Here is an 18924-nt window from a genome sequence, read left to right on the forward strand (position 1 = left end):
TTCCAAAATGCGACATACGCCATTTTCAGGGATTGAGAGAAGCGGCTCAGATTCACTTCATGGGTGATAAAGCTTTGCCCTTTCAAAAATATTTCCGTCCAAATCGCGACATAACTTTAATTAAACGTGTATTTAATTCTACTTTTTTTCCAAAACGAGATATAGGACTGCAATGTTTTATTCCAAAATGAGACATAACCAGAGCCAATCAAAGACCGTGAATGGTGTTAATATTGACCAGTCGTAATTCGTTATGTTTTTGGCCCGGAACTGGTATCATGGATGCGCCCATTGGCGTAGACCGTAGATAACCATTCACTCGTTCAACTTCGTACCGCTAACACCATTAACATACATTTTTAACCGCTCCTAACTTCGACTATTCAATTTTGAGAGACAATGGAAGTTTTTGATAACATAAACGAAACTGCACAGCGGACAGACCGAGGGAGGAAAAGGAAAGAAACAGCTAGGGCATACAAGACAGTAGGCAAGATGAGACGGGCCAATGGAGGCTACATTCCGACTGTTTCTTGCAACCACGTTTCAACTCCTTTGTGTTGTGCAGATCAGCTGAAGCCAGAGTCACTCGTCCAAATGTTCGAGACATTTTGCTCCCAGAGCAGCCATGCTGACCAAAACAGCATGTTGATATCCTTGATGGACGTGTCAGCTCCTTCAAGGGCCAGGATCGATGAAACAGAGAGGAAAAGAGGCCGTGATGTTACCATCAAATACAATGTGGTCACCTCAACAAGCGGGAGATTGCCTGTATGCAAAGCATCCTTCATGTCCATCCTCAGTAAGTTGTCATTTCCTTTTTTATTATAATATTATCGAATTGCAAAGGCTCTCTCATTCAGTTATCTTACTTTGACTTTGATCCGTATCCAACATCAAACACTCTAACTCAACTCTAACCTATTTTTCTTTGTTCTCACTCAACTTGGATCTAGTGCCCACTCTTTCTTCTGTTCCACTGTTTTAATTATTCTTTTTGCTGATTTATTGCCTAGTGCATCACTATTTATGTTATGATAATGATTACGCTATTTTCGTATTGATCACTTAGACTTAGTCTTAGTTAAAGTGAAAGTAGAAAGAAAATTAAATAGAGCTTAGGACATGGTAACGTCTTCATTATTTATAATGAACATAGAGTAAAGCCATGTAATGTAGGAAGGTGAGTACTAAGTCCTGCCATCGAGATGAGTGCATTGTTTATAGATAGTATGCAGATGACGTCACTCGGGCCTTTGTTATTGTTTTTGCCATCCGCGTTTGTGAGTTGTTCTCACTAAACTGTATTAACCAGACTATAAAAGTTCATGGTTACACAGAGTTTGTGTGTTGGTCCGTTATACTTCCGGATGGCAATGTTGTGAACTCCTTGGCCAAGCGCATTCTATCTATAAAATACCATAAAAATCATTTCATGGTATGGGGGGGGGGGGGGTATACTTTTTTATTGCTGTTGTGAGTGGACATTCACACCACGTGGCATGAATGAATATTTATTTTTATATCTCACCTTGTGTAGTTTGGACCACTGATATGAAGAAGAATCATGTTCATAATAGTAATAGTAGTAGATAAAGATTTTGTTAACAAAAATGAAGTGCTAATAGTAATAGTCTTAATGTTTTCATGATGCTACAGTTTTCAAGGTAATAACTGGTAACAAATTTAGGATTACTTGTTAAAAATTTGTTACAAATTGCGGACAAAAATTAAACAGCACGTTTTGCTAATAAATTAAAGAAATGATGTCGAGGAGAGACAACCAGAAATAAAATCGTGGAGCGACGATCAGAGACCGCAACACTATGCAGAAAGCGATGGAAACTACAGTCGTATTGTGACTAACGTTGAGATTGTAGTCAGAATGAAATAAGCGCTCACAGCTCTATGATTAAAGAGCATTGACAAAGCTATTAAAAAAGCTTTTGAGAGGTCATTGTGAAGTCAAAAATTGTTTATTTTTCTAAAAGTCGCCATTTTTTTTCATAATAAAGTATAAAGATAGACACACATTTAAGGAAGGTAGCATGTGTGCCATATTGCATGAAGATTTGAGGGGACACAATAGCTTATCCTTAACTTAATTAAAATTCCCTTCACAATTGGCATACAGCTTAAGGAGGCTGCTTGGGGGGGGGGGGGGGTGTCTTTACAGTAAATGAGTACCTAATTTAATTTTCACTTAAGTTTCTGCAGCCCCGTGGCGCAATCCATCATCTCATAGTTCATTGGTTTACTACCTATCTGTGGTTTTAGTCGTTTGTTATTGTCTTTTTTTTTATTGTTTACTTCTTTTTGTTCTCACAAGCTAGATTTTAAAAATGCTTTTTCTGTTTTGAATTTTGATTTTATTATTCGTGTCTAAGGAAAAGTTGTGGGGGATTGAAGCTTGTGTGTGTAGGCATCTATAACATTATAATTTCTCTTGCTTGATACTTTCTTCATATACCCCTTTATCTCAATGTAACATCTTTCCTCTATTTTTTATATCCTTACAGATGTCAAGAAGGATCGTCTCAGTCGTCTTGCAAATAATTTCCTTAAGGAAGGCGCACCGAGAAAAGAGCGTCGCGGTGGCAGCAGACAAACCCCAGAGATGGTTGAGTTTAAAGAGTCAATCGTTTCTCATATTGAAACATTCACGTGCAGAGCCAGCCATTATGCACGTCGTGGAGCTCCTGGACGGAAGTATCTACCAGTGACATGAATGTTGCCAAGATGCGCCAACTCTTTAATGAGCAGAATCATCGACAGGCTTCCTATGCCTTATATTATTCAATATTTTTGCATCGATTCAATCTGGCTTTTGGGCACCCGGCCAAGGATATATGCAGTGATTGTCTGCGATTCCGGATTCAGTTGCGCCAAGATTTACCTGAAGCACAAAAGCGAGCAAAGGCAGTCGCTTTTTTGCTTCATAGGCGACGTGCCAGGAAATTTTATGACTTAATGGACAACGTTGACGATTCATTAACACTATGTTTTGATGTAATGGAGAACCTTGTTCTCCCTAAAACTTCGATTGGACAGGCGTATTATTCACGTCAGCTATATATGTATGTTTTTGCTGTCGTGCGTCATGAAGGACGAGGACAGTCTGTTCCATTAAGGAATGTTTTCCTTTATACGTGGATGGAGACACAGAATAAAAAAGACTCAAATGTCATTGCATCCGCAGTTGAGCATGCTTTAACTGGTTTCGGTGAAAGCTTTCAGGGCAGGAAAGTCAGATTATTTTCTGACTCGTGTTTTGGACAAAACAAAAATTTCAGTATGGTGTCGATGCTGCACTCATTCAGGAAACGACATATTCCAAATAGTTCTGTTCAATATTTTTTTCCAATTCGTGGCCACAGTTATCTGCCAGCTGACAGGGTATTCGGACGTATTGAGCAGGAAATCAGGAAAAAAGCTCTTATTTTGCTGCCATCCGAATACATTGACATCTTAAAAAGACATGGCACTGTTTTTCAGTATGGAAAGGATTGGTTTGTGAAGGACTATAAAAAAGAAGTGGCGTCGTTTTTAAAGACTCAAAAGGGCTTCAGAGTGAGTGATGCCAGGGTGTTACAATTTAACAATGATAAAGTTGGCTTTAAGTCAGTGTATGAGGGACCATTTTGTGAACATTCGATTCTGAAGAAGGGGAAGCGTTGGGTTGACTTTGTCCCTGAGGTGATTGGAGATATTTCTTGTGTGAAAGAAGAAAAGAAGACGGACGTTTGCAATTTATTGGACAGTCTTGGTGTCAGTAATGATGTCAGGGCACAGTATGATAGTTGGCTCCTATCAACTTCTGTTACAGAGGATCCAGAATCTGATGAAGATTAGATTTACTGTGTTTATATAATTTTTTATTCCCTTTTCCATATCCATTGTTTTTATGAGTCTTATGCTTTGTGTCCTGTATGGTGTTTTTTTTAATGGCTGTTTACACCAGACCATTTAATTATTCAATCAGTTTTGGTTGGCTTAAGTTTTCCTTTGGGTATTTTTGTCATATTTCATACATTTAATGCCTACCTGTCTGACTACATACTTAAATCTTGTGATTATGTCCCTCTCTGTGGATTTACAGGTCTTTTTTTTTAATGGATTGCTATTCGACACCCGAAACTCAGGTGTATCTTTTCACCAGGTTATTCGACACCCAAAGTCTCACATGCGCATGTTGAGAGTTAGCTATCTTCAACAACACGTGAATTTATCAGCACAAAAATTTTGGGTTTTGAATTACGTTCCCTTTTTTTAATTGCTGTTGACACCAGGCTATTCTTTTAAATTTAATTAATCCATCAGTTTTGTTTTCTAGAGTTTTTTTTTTTTTTTTTTTTTTTGGGGGGGGGGGGGGGGGGGGGGGGGTATTTAGCATAGTATTTTTTTTTCAATCAGTTTTTATTCCCTAAAGTTTCGCATCTTTCATAAATTGTCTATTTACTGTTGGACTTAGAATTCATACATTTTTTTGTTGCTTATTTAACTTTAAGCTAAGCTTTTGATACACCCCAGTTTTAATTCAGCTTACTGGCAATGGAACTGCTTTTCTCCTTATTTGCATGAAGGCAGGGATTTTTTGGCTCTTTTCTATTTTAAAAAGTGGTTTGGATGTGTAGTCATGTTTTCTGCTTAACATTTTTTTTTTATGGGTGGGGGGGGGGGGGGGGGTGGATGTTCAGGGGTTTTGTTTGAGAAGTCCCGTATTTTTTGCAAGTACCACACGTTTGATATTGTATCATTTTTAATTTTCAGTAGGATTATTTTTTTTACTTTGGTTTGATTTTCCCCATCATGTAGTTGATGTGGACTTTGACATGTTTTTTATCTTTCAAATGTTTTGATGTCATTAAATTTATAAAATATATTTTTGAGTTATTTTTGTTTTCTTTTCATGCACATTGTCTTGTGACTGCATTATGCAATAGAGAATGCTTATGCTGAAGAGGAAACTTACATTGGTGTTCTCATTTATACCCTTCTGTATCTTAATATTAAGAGGAGTGTAAGTGGATTTACTGTTAGTGTATGTTGTATTTTCAGCTTAATCAACTTCCTTTGCATTTAATTGACTGCTGGCTATATTACTTTGGTAGACTCCCAACAGAGTTATAACCAGGAGTCTATAGAAAAGTGCCAGAAGACAATAGAGAATAAAAAAATTTTTTTTTCGCGGCGGTGGTGGGGTTTGAACCTGCGACCTTATTGGTACGACAACTCCGCCTGGAGTTATTCTCTATTGTCTTCTGGCACTTTTCTACTCACTTCATATCTTGTTGTTACCAACATAAGTGCCTGCTCCACTCACTTTTCTGAATTAAAAATTCACCCCATACACCGGAGCATACTCAATGTCTCAATCGTTTCTATGTTATATGTTTGTGATGAGAATATTGGCTATTAAGCTTAACTGCTGGTCAAAATTACTTTGCGATGGTGGCGAACGAATCGGCGATCTCAAGAAGTGGGTGAGAGAGGGATCTAGAAATGACTTTGGGTTTGAAACGAATATTTTTGTGTTCGTGGATAGCTCACACGGTAGAGCCACGCTCTCACCTGCCAGGCGGAGTTGTCGTACCAATAAGGTCGCAGGTTCAAACCCCACCACCGCCGCGAAAAAAAAAAAAAAAAAAAAAAAAATTTTTTATTCTCTATTGTCTTCTGGTACTTTTCTACTCACTTCATATCTTGTTGTTACCAACATAAGTGCCTGCTCCACTCACTTTTCTGAATTAAAAATTCAACCAGGAGTCTGGGCTTTTGTGAGGCCTTGCACAGGTTTCGTCTTTCTATTTCTAGTAAATTGTGTTACTATTCACCTACTTTTTCCCCTGGCGCTTATGACCTAAAGAGCCAGTACCCATTAAACATTCATAACCTAACAAGTACCCTGGTGCTTATGACTGAAGGGGTAGGAAGCATTGCAACTGTTAGGATATGACTGCTGTTTCCATCGCTTTCTGTGAGAGTGACTGCGATGCGACTTGAGCTTCTCCAGAAACTCAAGTCGCATCGCAGTTACTGATCTCTTGATGGAACCGACAGTCATATCCTGACAACAGTCGTACGTTAGGTCGACTTGAAATTGGCCCTCACAGTTCACAGTTTGTGGGTTAAATTTCCTAGAGCAATATGGAACAATTAACTACAATACGTATGTTTATGATTGGTCTTGGGTTAATTTTCATCCAGTGACTGTACTTAAACTGGTTATCGAAACTAGTCTGCGGGAGTTGGTTGGGTGCTACTGGTAGGCCCTCCTTTTCTCCCTGATCTATCACTACCATCTTGCTGTTCTGTGCTATATCAGACGATTTTGTGGCATTTCTTGGCTCTTGATAGGACTTTTGTTGAATATTACAAAGCCCTGGCGCTTATAGGACTTAAGAGTGTTGCAAGCGCTGTTAAACATTCCAAAACAAAAACAATTTCCTCCCTCTTCTTGTAGAGGGAACTTAACAGCATAAATTGCTTGCTATCATTTAGCCAGGACTCTAGTCTATGGTAGAGTACAAATTGCTGGATTAGATCCATCTAACCATTTGCTGACTCCAGACTGACAAGGGTCCAGAAAAAAAACCTATGCTATGCTGTGTCAAACCAGGATGACCAATTTAGCCCTGACAAGTAATTTATATTTTGTCGCTATCTTTTGCCAATAAGCAATTTTTTGTTGCCCCATATTTCCTATGGCTGCTTTACCACTGTCATGAGAGTAGATTTCATCTAATGATCAAATAGCTTAGCTTGCATTCTTTGGTTAGAGAAGAAACTTCTGTGTCTGCCCCAAGGCATCAAGAATACTGAGAGTTGCCATTAGTGTGTAGGCTTATAGCACATACTTTGCTTGGGTGTAAATCTGTATTTCTGTCTTACTTACACCAACATCTTGAGAGTGACTACATCCATTTTGATCAAAATTGGATATGTCTCACTTTGGCACAAATCTGTTGGGTGGATATGTCTCATTTTGGAGAAAAAGTGAAATTATAAATCATAACAAAGTACATTTTAAAAAAAGATAGATTTAAAAAAAAAATTATGTTCTGATGTTGAGCAAGAGGATAACTGTTTCAATTAATCAAATTATGTAATCTGCGTTGTCTACTGGTCAAAAATTTAAATGTCAAATATCTCAAAACAGGAATTTGACTTATGTCTCACTTTGGAAACAAACTCTTCATATATATATGTTATATAATTTTCCACCAATTTTGGGGTATACATTTTGCTTCATTGTTTTGATAGTTATTTTAATCTCTGATTCGGATGTTGTTGGATCTAGTTTTGTGGAAGTCTTATAATAAAGTATAATTTATAAGAGGAAGACAGGAAAAGAAATTTGAAATAGTAGGTTAGTGGTCGGTCAAGAGACAGACAACACTAAGATTCATTCTAAAAACAATCAAACCTGCAATTACCATAAATTCACCTGACTTAGTGGTTAGAATGAATAAATCATAAAAACAAAAGAAGATCAATAAAGTTAACCTAATGAGATTTTTATCAGGTGCGTGGACTATGGACCGATTTGCTATGTGGAAATACCAGTTTGACGTATTCAAAATGGCAAAAACTTGCATTTTAATGGTGCCATTTGGCTTGAAAAAAAAAAAAAAAAATAAAAGCAGGAGTTGGCATTTTTGCACTGTTTATTTTCTTTTTACCAATTTGAGACACAAATTACCACTGGCACTTTTCTGATTATTTGGATTTTTCCACAAACTAGTTTGGCATTTTGCATAAAATTTATCTGTCAAGCGTCGGTGTATAATCAGCAGCCATGATGCTGTGATTATTCATAGACCCGTCATGTTTAATCACCAGTGATTAACGACAGCCTTATCAAAATTTTATTATTATCATTATTATTATTATTATTATTATTATTATCATTATTATTATTATTATTATTATTATTATTATTATTATTATTATTATTACTATTATTATATGTTTGGGCTGCGTTCTTTAAACCGAATGGCATTTTGAGAAATTCATAGAGTCCGAACAATGTTATGCCTGCAGTTTTCAGTATATCTGCCTCTGCAATCGGTGTCTGGTTGTAACCGCGTATGAGGTCAATTTTTGAAAATATTGTTTTCCCTTTAAGATTGGTGTTCAAATCTTGGATGTTAGGGATAGATATCGGTCATCTTTTGTAGAACTGTTTAGTCTATGATAGTCTCCGTGAATGTACAGGTGGGCCAGTGGTCGGGATGTGATGGTTTACACTGTGTTTGTTTTCTCGGAATGCTGGCACCAGAAGAGTAGGACATTTTTCTAAAATGGCCTCGTATCGGGAATGTATTTTGTGAATTCCAATATTCCGGTGGCGGGTGCTGTGTGCGTGTACGACCCTATCTCAGCCGAGAGAAACCAATTTCTCATGGCATGGGAGAAATTAACGATAATGGTGAGAGATTTGCAAATTTCTGTGCATTCAACAGTTTGGTGATTGGAGGATCAGTGTTCCCCCATAAGAGGATCCACAAAGCAACTTGGGTCTCACCAGATATTTATATATATATATATATATATATATATATATTATATATATATTATATATATATATATATATATATATTTTATATATATATATATATTTTATATATATATATATATATTATAAATTATTTTTATTATAAACTTGCGAAGAATATGTTTTAGTTTATGGATATCAAGTTCTGATTATTATTTTCTTTGGATCGTGGATATATGTATTAGCTATGCAAAATTCCACTGCAATATAGTACACCGTTATAAAAATATCCACTAAGTAACATAATGGATTACGTCATATGTCTGTTGATTACCATGTGAAGAAAGTTGAAGAGTTGATAACGTCCCTCCCTTTAATTGATGCTATGGACTTTGGTAAAATACTCACAACATCTGTCAGCCTAATGAATTGTACCAACACACAGAACTGCGTGTAACTTTTTACGTTTATTTAGTCTGATTGATATAATTAGTGAGAACTAATCATTTAAATGGAGGTCTAAAAACAATGATAAAGAGCGGAATGACTTCAACTTCATTCCTTCTACATATCCCAAGCAGCGGAATCGATCATCGTCATTGTTTGTGAGCATTTATCACAATATTTTGACACATTGATGAGGGAATTGGATTCAGTAGTCTGATGTCACGCTGCCGGCAACGGCGGCCATCTTGGTTCTAAACAAAGACAATCTGTACTTTTTATTCTTCATGCTGGCTAGAACTTTTCATATGCCTTGTGATCAGAATGTGTAAAAGTCAAAACATGATCAAATTTATGTGTTTCCCCCCCCCCCCCCCCCCCCCCCCCCCCCCCCCCCCCCCCCCCCCCCCCCTCTGGATACGCTTTTATGCTCGCCGGAGAAATATTTCATATGGCGTCCGCCATTGTTCCGATAGTTTAGAGCCAGTGTTACTTAGTTACCATGCGTCATTAGGAAGGAAGTGACGTTACGACTGTTGAAGAGTATTGCATGGAGCCACCTGACACCATGTATTTCTTAACGAAGTGGTTATTCAGTATGATACTGAATAGTGAGTGATGCTCAGGATATGTGGGGCTGGTTGGTTTACATGACATCAAATACTTGACTCGGGTATGGTTGATAAGTTATCACCAATTTTTCTCTCTTTAATAACACAAACGCAAAAGGTCGTGAGTTCTTTAAAACGATTCATTACGGGAGAGAGGAATCTCATACTATTTATAGATATGTTTAGGGACACACTTCGGGTTGTGAATGGTTTTTACACATGTACAATGGCATTGGGTGAGAAAAACAAAAAATGAAAACAAAAAACCGTGTTCCCCCACCGTGAAAAAACAAAAGAAACAAAGAAAAGAGAATAATTTTCACTTTATCACCTCAAATGGAGATGCCAACCTTAGGAGTAAAGATGGACTTTTTTAAATTGATGGTGTGCGTTTAGCTAAAATACCCACAACATCCGCCAGCAGGATATAACTATGTGTAACCTTGAACGTTTATAGCTTAATTGATAAATTTTAGTGAGAACTCGTCACAAAAATGGCTGGCAAAAAATAATAATAAAGAGCTGAATGACATCAACTTCGTTCCATCTACAGCTCGGGATCCCGATAGCTTAGTTGGTAGAGCACGCGCTTCACACGCAAAGGAACCGAAATTGATCCTGGGCATAGCAAACTAGAGCGGGCATTGATCCGGGTGAAGTCGAGGTTAGTTTCTGACCTCCATACCACTCAGCAGTGATTGGGTAGCTGGATACGTTAACAACTTTTTTTTTTTTTAACTTAAACTTTTATATAGCGCTGTATCCACTAAACGTCCCCAAAGCGCTTTACACCGGGTCCCTCGCCAACCACAACACTTAAATGTAAGCCGACACATGACGCCTGTTAGGCGATATTACACTTTTTCAGACAGAGACAACGCTGCTAAAGACCCGCACTCATTTTACAATTGAGTATGCATATGGTGAGAGAATACGAGTAGAGAGTTTTTTTTTCAAAAACTCAACAATGCGCCGCTAGAACCGGTCTTGAAGTTTGGACCTTTGGGTCCGAAATCGAGTGTTTATTATTATTATTATTATTATTATTATTATTATTATTTATTATTATTATTATTATTATTATTATTATTATTATTATTATTATTATTATTATTATTATCCACAATAACATCATCACCAGCATCACCATCAGAGTAAAAAACAAGAAGCCGAAAAACACCAGCAATATTATTACGTCTTCCAATCTAATTTGAAGTTTAATATCCAGGTTAGGAGGCTATGTCATTTTTAAAGAGAAAAAAAAAGCCAATGCGTGATAGTCATGTGAAATTCGCAATGGTTGACATCTCTGTGAAAATTGACAATCGACAGCTTGTAAAAATGTTAATATCAACAACAAATGAATACAAGTCACTGATTACTACACACGGATGTGGATGTGTACGTATTAAATTTCTGTCCACCATTCTTTCTTTTCTTTTCAGGTTGGAAGGACGTGTGGTGCTGGCTGGCGGTCTTCATTGGAAAGATTATGCGGATTTCTTAGCTGGGTGGGCCCCCCTGCCGTGGATTTCCAAGTCTTCAATTCGATGGAGCTGGTGATGATGATGTTTTGTAAGTAAAGTATAATTTTATTATGCTTTCTTACTTTTTTTTTCATAACCAGAGCCTGAATCATCCATTTTATGTTTTGTTTTATTTTATGTTGTTTACATGGCAGCCGTGGTTTCCTCCATCCACACCCCCTTCTGTTTGCGCGTATTTAGTTGGGGTTTGGGGTACTTTGGGTGTGTCGTCTTCTATCGTAGCGATCTATTCTGTGGGTGGTTGGTTAATGGTGCCCAGTCTGACATGTGTTTTTTTCTATTTTTCGGATGATTTATGGGGATGGTTGTGATTTTTTTTTTCTTTTTTGTATATTTTTTTTATGTGTGGTGGTGGTGGTGTGATGATGGGTGGTGTGGTGGTGGGGGTGGTGTGTGGTGTGATGGTGGTGGTGGTGATGGTGTGATGGTGGGTGGTGTGATGGTCGTGGTGAGGTGGTCTTGGTGAGGTGGTCGTGGTGAGGTGGTCGTGGTGATGATGGTGATTTTTTATGATTTGCTATGTACTAACTATTTTTTTCTTATTTTTCAGGAGAAGGCCGTGGTCTGTCTAACCCGGATGCTTGGAGTGGTGGTATTATGTCTAATCATTTCCCATGCGTTCTTTTTCAGGAACTGAGTTACCATTTAAAATGTGAATCGCTGCTAGATGGCTACAGTGTGGTGTGTGAACCCCTAAGTTTTATGAAGTATTTGGAAGCGCAATGAGCATGGTAAATGCTTGACTTGCGCTATTACTTCATGGGAAGTGGATGGAAGGTGTGCATCACTGATGGTGGACTAGGTCCCTGTCTCTGTTTACAACCCCCTTCTATTGTGCACGGGCTAGTGGTTTCTTTCGGGTTCTTTGTGTTTCGTCTTCTATCTAGGACTACTCTGTAGACTCTGTACGTCGTCGACTTGGTCTGCTGGGTGGTAATCGCTTGAAGTCCAGTATTAGGGGTTGTATGTCACGTTTACTGTGGCCATTGGCGACTCACTGTGCATACTTGATTGCAAAGATGGTAGCGGTTGCCCAGAGTGCAATTTCTTTTGTACATTGGGCGGGTGGTGGAGTGGTTCGATCTTTGATCGGATCCGGGCGGCCTGCTAAAGTAGCCATTTGTCATGGTGGAATTCCGTAGTCGCACCTCCTCGCCACGTTAATGTGGGTGTTTCCCCGATAATGGTGAGACATGGAGCAGGCTGGGTTATAATTCACTCAATCCTAGAGATTTTTGCTACCGTTCAAAATTGGAAAAAATGCATTAAAAATGAACATGTACATACTTTTTTTTATTCAACTCTTATTAACATGAAAATAACTAAAAACGTTAGCTTTGATACTACGTCTATAATTTGTCTCATAAAAATGTAATAAATAGGCATGGGGTAAAAGTAACCCGGTAAACTACGGATATCGTCAGTGTTAGGGTTGAGTGAGTTAGAGCTGGAGCGGCACGGGACCGAAAAATCAGGCCTGCCTTTGAACATTTAAAAATTCGTCATTTTTAGGAGATATAAATCGTATTCTTTTTATTTACCTTTTAAAAATCATTTTATTCTGAGATCAACGTTCATTTTCAATTAATCTTTGACTTAGATATGCTCATGAACTTCTGAAACTGGAGCCACAATTTCGTAATTTTACTAATTTAATTGTTCGTAGTTGTAGGCAGGTCTGCTTTAAGCTGGCGGTATATAAAACGGGATCTCGGCTCCTGGGAAGAAAGGTGTCACAGACCTGGCCAGCTGAGACAAAAATGTAAATAATGGATTATAACGCAAATTTTTTTTTTTACTTTACAGCCCCATCAAGACTGTTTAAGATGGTGAAATCTAATCATTCATAATACAGTACTGAAGTTTCATTATTCTCATGGAGCACCAACTTGGTAAGTAGTGAGAATCAATTTGGTCAAAGTTTCAACATTGTATTATGTTATATAATTCTATACATTAAAATGCTTCTATGTGATCTTTTGGCATGGCACCCACCTTCAGAACAAAAGGTCCAGGGTTCGAGCCCCGCTCTGGGCAGCACATAATTTTGTCCTTGGAAATGGGTCACAATCTCAACTTACTCAGATGTAAGATGAGTACCTGACCGTTAACAGCATTGCCTCTGTCTGAAATAATTGAATGGCTGTCGTGTATTGTCCCATATTGTTAAATATTTTTGTTGGAAAAGGACACCTTTTTACGCCATATCTTTGAATTGATCCCAAACACTGTTTCTGTTCCAACTGTAAAATTTAAAAGTAAAGACCTCCGCATAAGCGTAAAAATGTTTTTGGCTAACTTTTGTTGGCAATTCTGTCTTCAGTCTAGGCTTGAAATAAGAAATTTATACAGGATATCTAAGGTATCTTGAGGAAGAAAGAATGCGGGGGTTGCCTGTACTCTGATATCAAAAACATTTAATATTTTGGTGTTGAACTATGTACATAGTTGAATATTATACAGATCATCTTGAACTCATTCCTTTTCTAGACAGGAATTTAAATTCAAACGACGAAGATGATGATGATGAGATTAGATGGTGATTATAAGACGTATCTCTGACATATTGATTCTATTCTTTAGTGGGCCCACTTTTCAAGAGCCATAAAAATATTGCATTTTTATATGGTGTAGTTTCTCAGAATTTACACTCTTTTAACAATTGCGCACAAACAGGATTTACCTAAAACATTGACAGAATGGGTGTTTAATTGCAGGAGGTCAAGTATTTCACTTTGCCGAATTGAACATTAAATGTTATGGAAATATGTTGACATGAACAAATGAAAACAAATCACTTATTACTATAGTCTAATGCATACATACTATTTTTCTGTCCCTCAATCTTCATTTTCAGCTTGGTTTCCAGATTTGGAATGTTTTGTGATTTAAGGATGGAGCTCTCTCTACGACAGTTATGTGATGTTTGGTGAAATTAATTCAGAAAGATGATGTGCATTTGACAGCTGGATGGGACAACCCAACCGTAGATTTCCAAGTACATCAGTAAGATGGAACAGGTTGTGATGTTTTTTTAAATAATCATAAAATAAATAAATGACACAAAATTCCCTTCATTCACCCCGTGGGGGAAAATTTTTCTCAAGGGACTATTACAAGGGAAAATGGGAACAACCCAGGCCGCAAATTGAGCTTTGGCAAGGTGACTTCAGGTTAGGAAGCAAAGACCGTACTGCTGAGCCATGACATAGACATTAGGTGAAATAAGTGTTGTACACCAATTCTTGAATATAATATTCATTTATTTTTTCTAATTAATTCATCACGATTTTTATCTTTCATAACCAAAGCCTGATTCATCCGCTTTATTTTTTTGCTTTGTTTCTATTTTTATTCATTTTTTTGTTCACATGACAGCTGATGTAGGTCCTTCTCCATCGACATTTGCCATCTCTCTTGTGTGCATAATACATTTAGTTGGTTCTTTGAGGGTTCTCTGGATTCTGTCAGCTTCTATCGTAGCAATCTATTCTGTAGATGTACGGATACTTTGACTTGCTCAGCCTACATGTGTTCAGTAATTTATTTTTTTTAAAACAATTTTTGCGGATGATTTATGGGAATGGTTTTGATAGTTAAGCGTGATGTATTGAATTGAGTCTTGATGACATGCATAATCATTAAATCTTAAGTTTAAAACATTTGATTAATTTTAAGTGCTATGCATTTAAATTAATTATTAATTCGATATTATAATATTGGTGTTTGTATAGTATGTTTTGCAAAGTATTAAATGTTTATCGTTTTTTTCAGGAAAAGGTTTATATGAAGGTAATCATTTGTCTCGGACAATTTATACGAATTGATTTTTATGAGATATTCATTATTATGTCTTGATGTTTTACCATGCATTATTCATTTACTTCTTCAGGTAATGATCCTTTATCAAAATGTGAATCGCCTTTAAATGACTACATGGTTGGTGCTGTTACTCCATTGTTGTATTGTACAATCAAGTCTTTATTTGTTCCTGTTTGTAAATTATAAAGCATTGGAACATAATGAGCATGGTAAGTGATTGAAATTCTCTATATCAATGTTTGCTTTATATGAATCAACTGAACCAGACCTGTGCATCACTGATGGCCATAGGCTAAATAAATGCTGAAATGCTGAAGTGATTTTATATGTCATCAGCCATTATCACAGTTCTCATCTGCTTGGAGATACTGTTCATTACTGGATATATTTCCATTAATAAAATAATTACTGATCCTTTTTGTTAATACAGTACTTCCTCTCCCCCACCCTCTCCCTGGGCTGAGTGCCTGGAAATAGTCAGGGAGTGAAAGTGCTAAATGGTGGGGAATATTCAGATTAGTTAATAATGCTTAGTAACACTCGAACCATCAATTGATTGTAAATGTAGAATTTCCTGAGTCTCCCATTCTTTTTAACTGGCATTGAAATGACGACTTAAGTGTCTCAAGTGCGGCAACACCTTAAAAGTAAAAACGAACTACCTGAGTAACACTATCTAAATGTTTTTTTTCCACAGAATTATGAAAGTCTTTCTTTTCAGTAACCCTCATGCAGAACACAAGCTGCACAGTAAGTATTTAAAGGGAAATAAATCAGAAGAAAAACACAATTATTAAACAAGTTATATTAATGGTAACAAATCGATTTGATCATCGTAATTATTTTTACTAAAACAGCCATAGAAAGTCAATGTTGTATTCTTATAAAATGCGAGCCTCAATGGTTTTTTTATTCAATATACTGTTTTCAACCTTGGTAAGTCATCTTTTAAAATGTTTAGTTGAATTAATCTCATCGTTTTATTAACATTTATAATTGATTTATATATTTTTACTTTTGACGTAATCATTTTTGATAACATAAATTCTTGCTCATTCAATTCATTTATTGTCAAATAATAAGTACACGTTGTTGGTAAGTCATCTTTTAATAGTTGACCTTGGTAAGTCATTTTCTTTTAAAATTGTTATTGACCATTCTTGATAACCTAACTTATTTTGTTGTTGTTTGTATTTGTTTTCTGTTTTTCAATCACTTAAAAACTGTTTTAACACGAAGGTGAGCGTGAATTTGTCTTTTTCAAATTCTTGCCTTTAATTCACACTACCATTCCATTTAAACCATTCTTTGTTTTCTAACATCTTTTATTGTTAAGGAGACGCGAGACCTGTGCCTGGTTTGGTATTACTGTTTAATCTTTATGATTAATAGTGTAACATATACCTCCTAACTGTTATCATTCTTATTCATTGTTTTCATTTATGTTTATAATTCCCATGTCTAATTTATAGTTTAAAATTCAAGTTGTTGTGATGACCGTTAATTTCAGTTTGATTTTTTCCCTTCCAGGCTTCACACGAATTTAACAAAGATAAATGGTGTATTAAGTTACCTGATATCTAGGATACAAAAAGATATGAATCGGTAAGTGGTACACTAGGATTGGTTTGAAAACTAAGATATAATAATATATTCATAGCATGTATTAACATAAAGATATGAACCTCCACATTAATGCATATACATAGAACGCTGGGTGGGGATCCTGACCTCGCATAGCGGGCAGGGAGGTACATACTGTGTCTTCTATCCCCTTATATCTGTTTTCCAACATGCTTTCTGTCTTTGTCTTGGAGTGAGATTGCTTGGTTTTGTCCTAACCTTGGTCGGAGTCCTTGGCTGAGAGGGAAACAGTCGAATGTATAGTTATTGCTTTGGGAGATGATATTTTTTTCCTTGTAAATCATCTCTCTGTTATGTACTGTATTATGTTTTATTTACATGTTAAATTTGATTTGTTAACATTTGAGTGTATTCCTCTTAGTGGGGACCTGTGCTTGTGTCTGGATGAGACTTTTAGGTGATCTCAAACTAAGTACTTTGATGGTGTGCTCTTGGAATCTACATCTGTTTCCTATTTGAACGAATTCCCCTTTGTCTTACCTTTTCTTGGGTGCTTTAATTGAATTCTATAACTTTTTACTATCCCATTTCTTCCTTTTTACTGGCGCTGATATGACCTTAAAAGGGTGGTTGGATGGGAGCATCACCTTGAATCATATACTATGATGTTCGCATGGGTGTACGATCCGATAGTGATGTCGTTTCTTCTTCTCTTTACTAGCCTATCCTGCTTCTTGGTTTGTGATTGTATTTTTGACAGGGGATATTTTTTTTCTGTAAATCTTCTGTCTGTTTGTTCTTGGTTATTTATAATTTAGCTTATGATATCTTTAGGTTATGATTTTGATTTACATTTGTACTATTTTTGTTAGATTGCTTGTTTTTTTTGTTTCAGCGGTCTCTCGTATAACCTCAATTGTGTTGGAAGAGACCTAAAGCAACAAACAAAAAAAAATATGACCTTAATGTGTTGCAAGCTCCGTAAAACCCTCAAAAACAAAAACAAACAATACATAGAACGAAATTGACGTCACTCAACTCTTCGTTATTGCTTTTAGACAGTCATTATAATGAATAGTTCTCACAGGCATGCACTTACTTGCTGGTCTGATAACCCATTTTATTATGGGCTAATTGTTATAATAATCTCAAAATATGAGAGAAAACATTGTACATTACAAGGTCTATAATTGCATTTGGATGTCATACTGCATATATGTAAATGTTGGTTCTCACTATATTATATAAATTAGACTAAACTTTTGTACTCAGTTTTGTGTGTTGGTACATTATATCCTTTACATTAAGACTCATGCCATTGCAATTCTCTTTCTTCTAGTGACTGTGAAGCGCAGAAAACTGTTGGTTTGGACACCATACTCGACACGATAGCCTGAGCAGGACAGTACTACAGGACACAGTCGAAGGCCAGCACAGAAGAGGGCACCAAAGGAAGATGTGGCTGGACAATATAAAAGAATGGACAGATGTCGGTTCCGGAGCTGCTACATAGGGCTAGCAACAGGCAGGCATGGAGAGACTAACTTCTGCTTCACACAAGTCGCACCGACGACCATCCGGTCATGGGATTGAGTGAGTGAGTGACATTATATCCGGCTGGTGGATGCTGTGAATATTTTATCTAAGAGCATCGCATCAATTATTTTTGTGGTAATGTTGAAATGGTTTAGATTGGTTGTTGTTTAACTGCTTTTTTGATTTTTATGTTGGTTGATATATGTTGTACCTAAAATTAAGGTTGGAAAATAAAATGAATTTCATGGCTTTAAAAAACACTTATTAAACAATAATTCAAATAGTTATACGCACTTATTGATAGCTTTGTAAAAATATTTTTAATTTCTTCTGATTCTGGCAGAAGAGACGGTTAAAATCCAAAACATTCCAAACAATGTATTTTGTTCTTTACTAGATTTGCTTTATCAATTAAAAAATATTTTTCACAGTTCACATTTGCTCGCAGCCTAGTATTCACTTTGCACTTTCTCTACTTATTTGCTTTATTTAAATAAATTTTGTTGTGGCTGTCGTGACTTTATCAATCTTTTTTTTTTCATTTCAGAGGCACTCATGAGGATCTTGTGTAGTTTATTAGAATAACATTCCAAACAACTTTTTACAAATAAACAATGAAAATGTTTCCTTTGTGTTTCTTTTTTATTTATTATTCTTTTTGTAAGTTTTTCTGTTTTTTGACAGCGGGGGTCACCTGGGTGAAGTTCCTGACCTCCCATAATGGGTAGGAAGGCACTTACTGTGTCTACTTTCCCCATGTATCCGTTTTCAAGCATGCTTTCTTTCTGTCTTGGAATGAGATTACTTGGTTTTGTCCTGGTGCTGGCCAGGTACTCTGGCTGGGAAGGAAACAGTCAAATGTATAGTTAGAAGATGATTTTTA

The 18924-nt window shown here is 36.5% G+C and overlaps 1 protein-coding gene and 1 long non-coding RNA gene across 12 annotated transcripts; both read left to right on the plus strand.

The window, feature by feature from the left end:
* Positions 1-2728, plus strand: LOC144963489 (uncharacterized). Its single transcript, XM_078897567.1, has 2 exons — positions 1-802; positions 2520-2728. The coding sequence occupies exons 1-2, from the start codon at positions 400-402 to the stop codon at positions 2726-2728; spliced, it is 612 nt and encodes a 203-aa protein (XP_078753693.1). The 5' UTR covers positions 1-399.
* A 5257-nt stretch (positions 2729-7985) lies between these two features.
* Positions 7986-18654, plus strand: LOC144958131 (uncharacterized). Of its 11 annotated transcripts, none has more exons than XR_013642371.1 (9): positions 7986-8431; positions 10998-11127; positions 11650-12285; positions 12906-12991; positions 13957-14119; positions 14992-15130; positions 15619-15671; positions 17845-18102; positions 18589-18654. It is a non-coding gene; the product is annotated as an uncharacterized LOC144958131 (long non-coding RNA). The 11 variants fall into 11 exon arrangements; XR_013642374.1 differs by having other exon boundaries at positions 11650-11691; XR_013642377.1 differs by lacking the exon at positions 7986-8431 and adding an exon at positions 9408-9614.
* The last annotated feature ends 270 nt before the right edge of the window (positions 18655-18924 follow it).

Source organism: Berghia stephanieae, chromosome 1 (genome assembly GCF_034508935.2).
Source record: "Berghia stephanieae isolate SIO BIC M18660-M18661 chromosome 1, UCSD_Bste_1.3, whole genome shotgun sequence".
Taxonomy (NCBI): Eukaryota; Metazoa; Mollusca; class Gastropoda; order Nudibranchia; family Aeolidiidae; genus Berghia; species Berghia stephanieae.

Coding starts and splice junctions, on each gene's coding strand:
- LOC144963489 (XM_078897567.1), top strand. CDS start 400: ATGGAAGTTTTTGATAACATAAACGAAACTGCACAGCGGACAGACCGA. Junction 803..2,519: donor ATCCTTCATGTCCATCCTCA/GTAAGTTGTCAT, acceptor ATATCCTTACAG/ATGTCAAGAAGGATCGTCTC.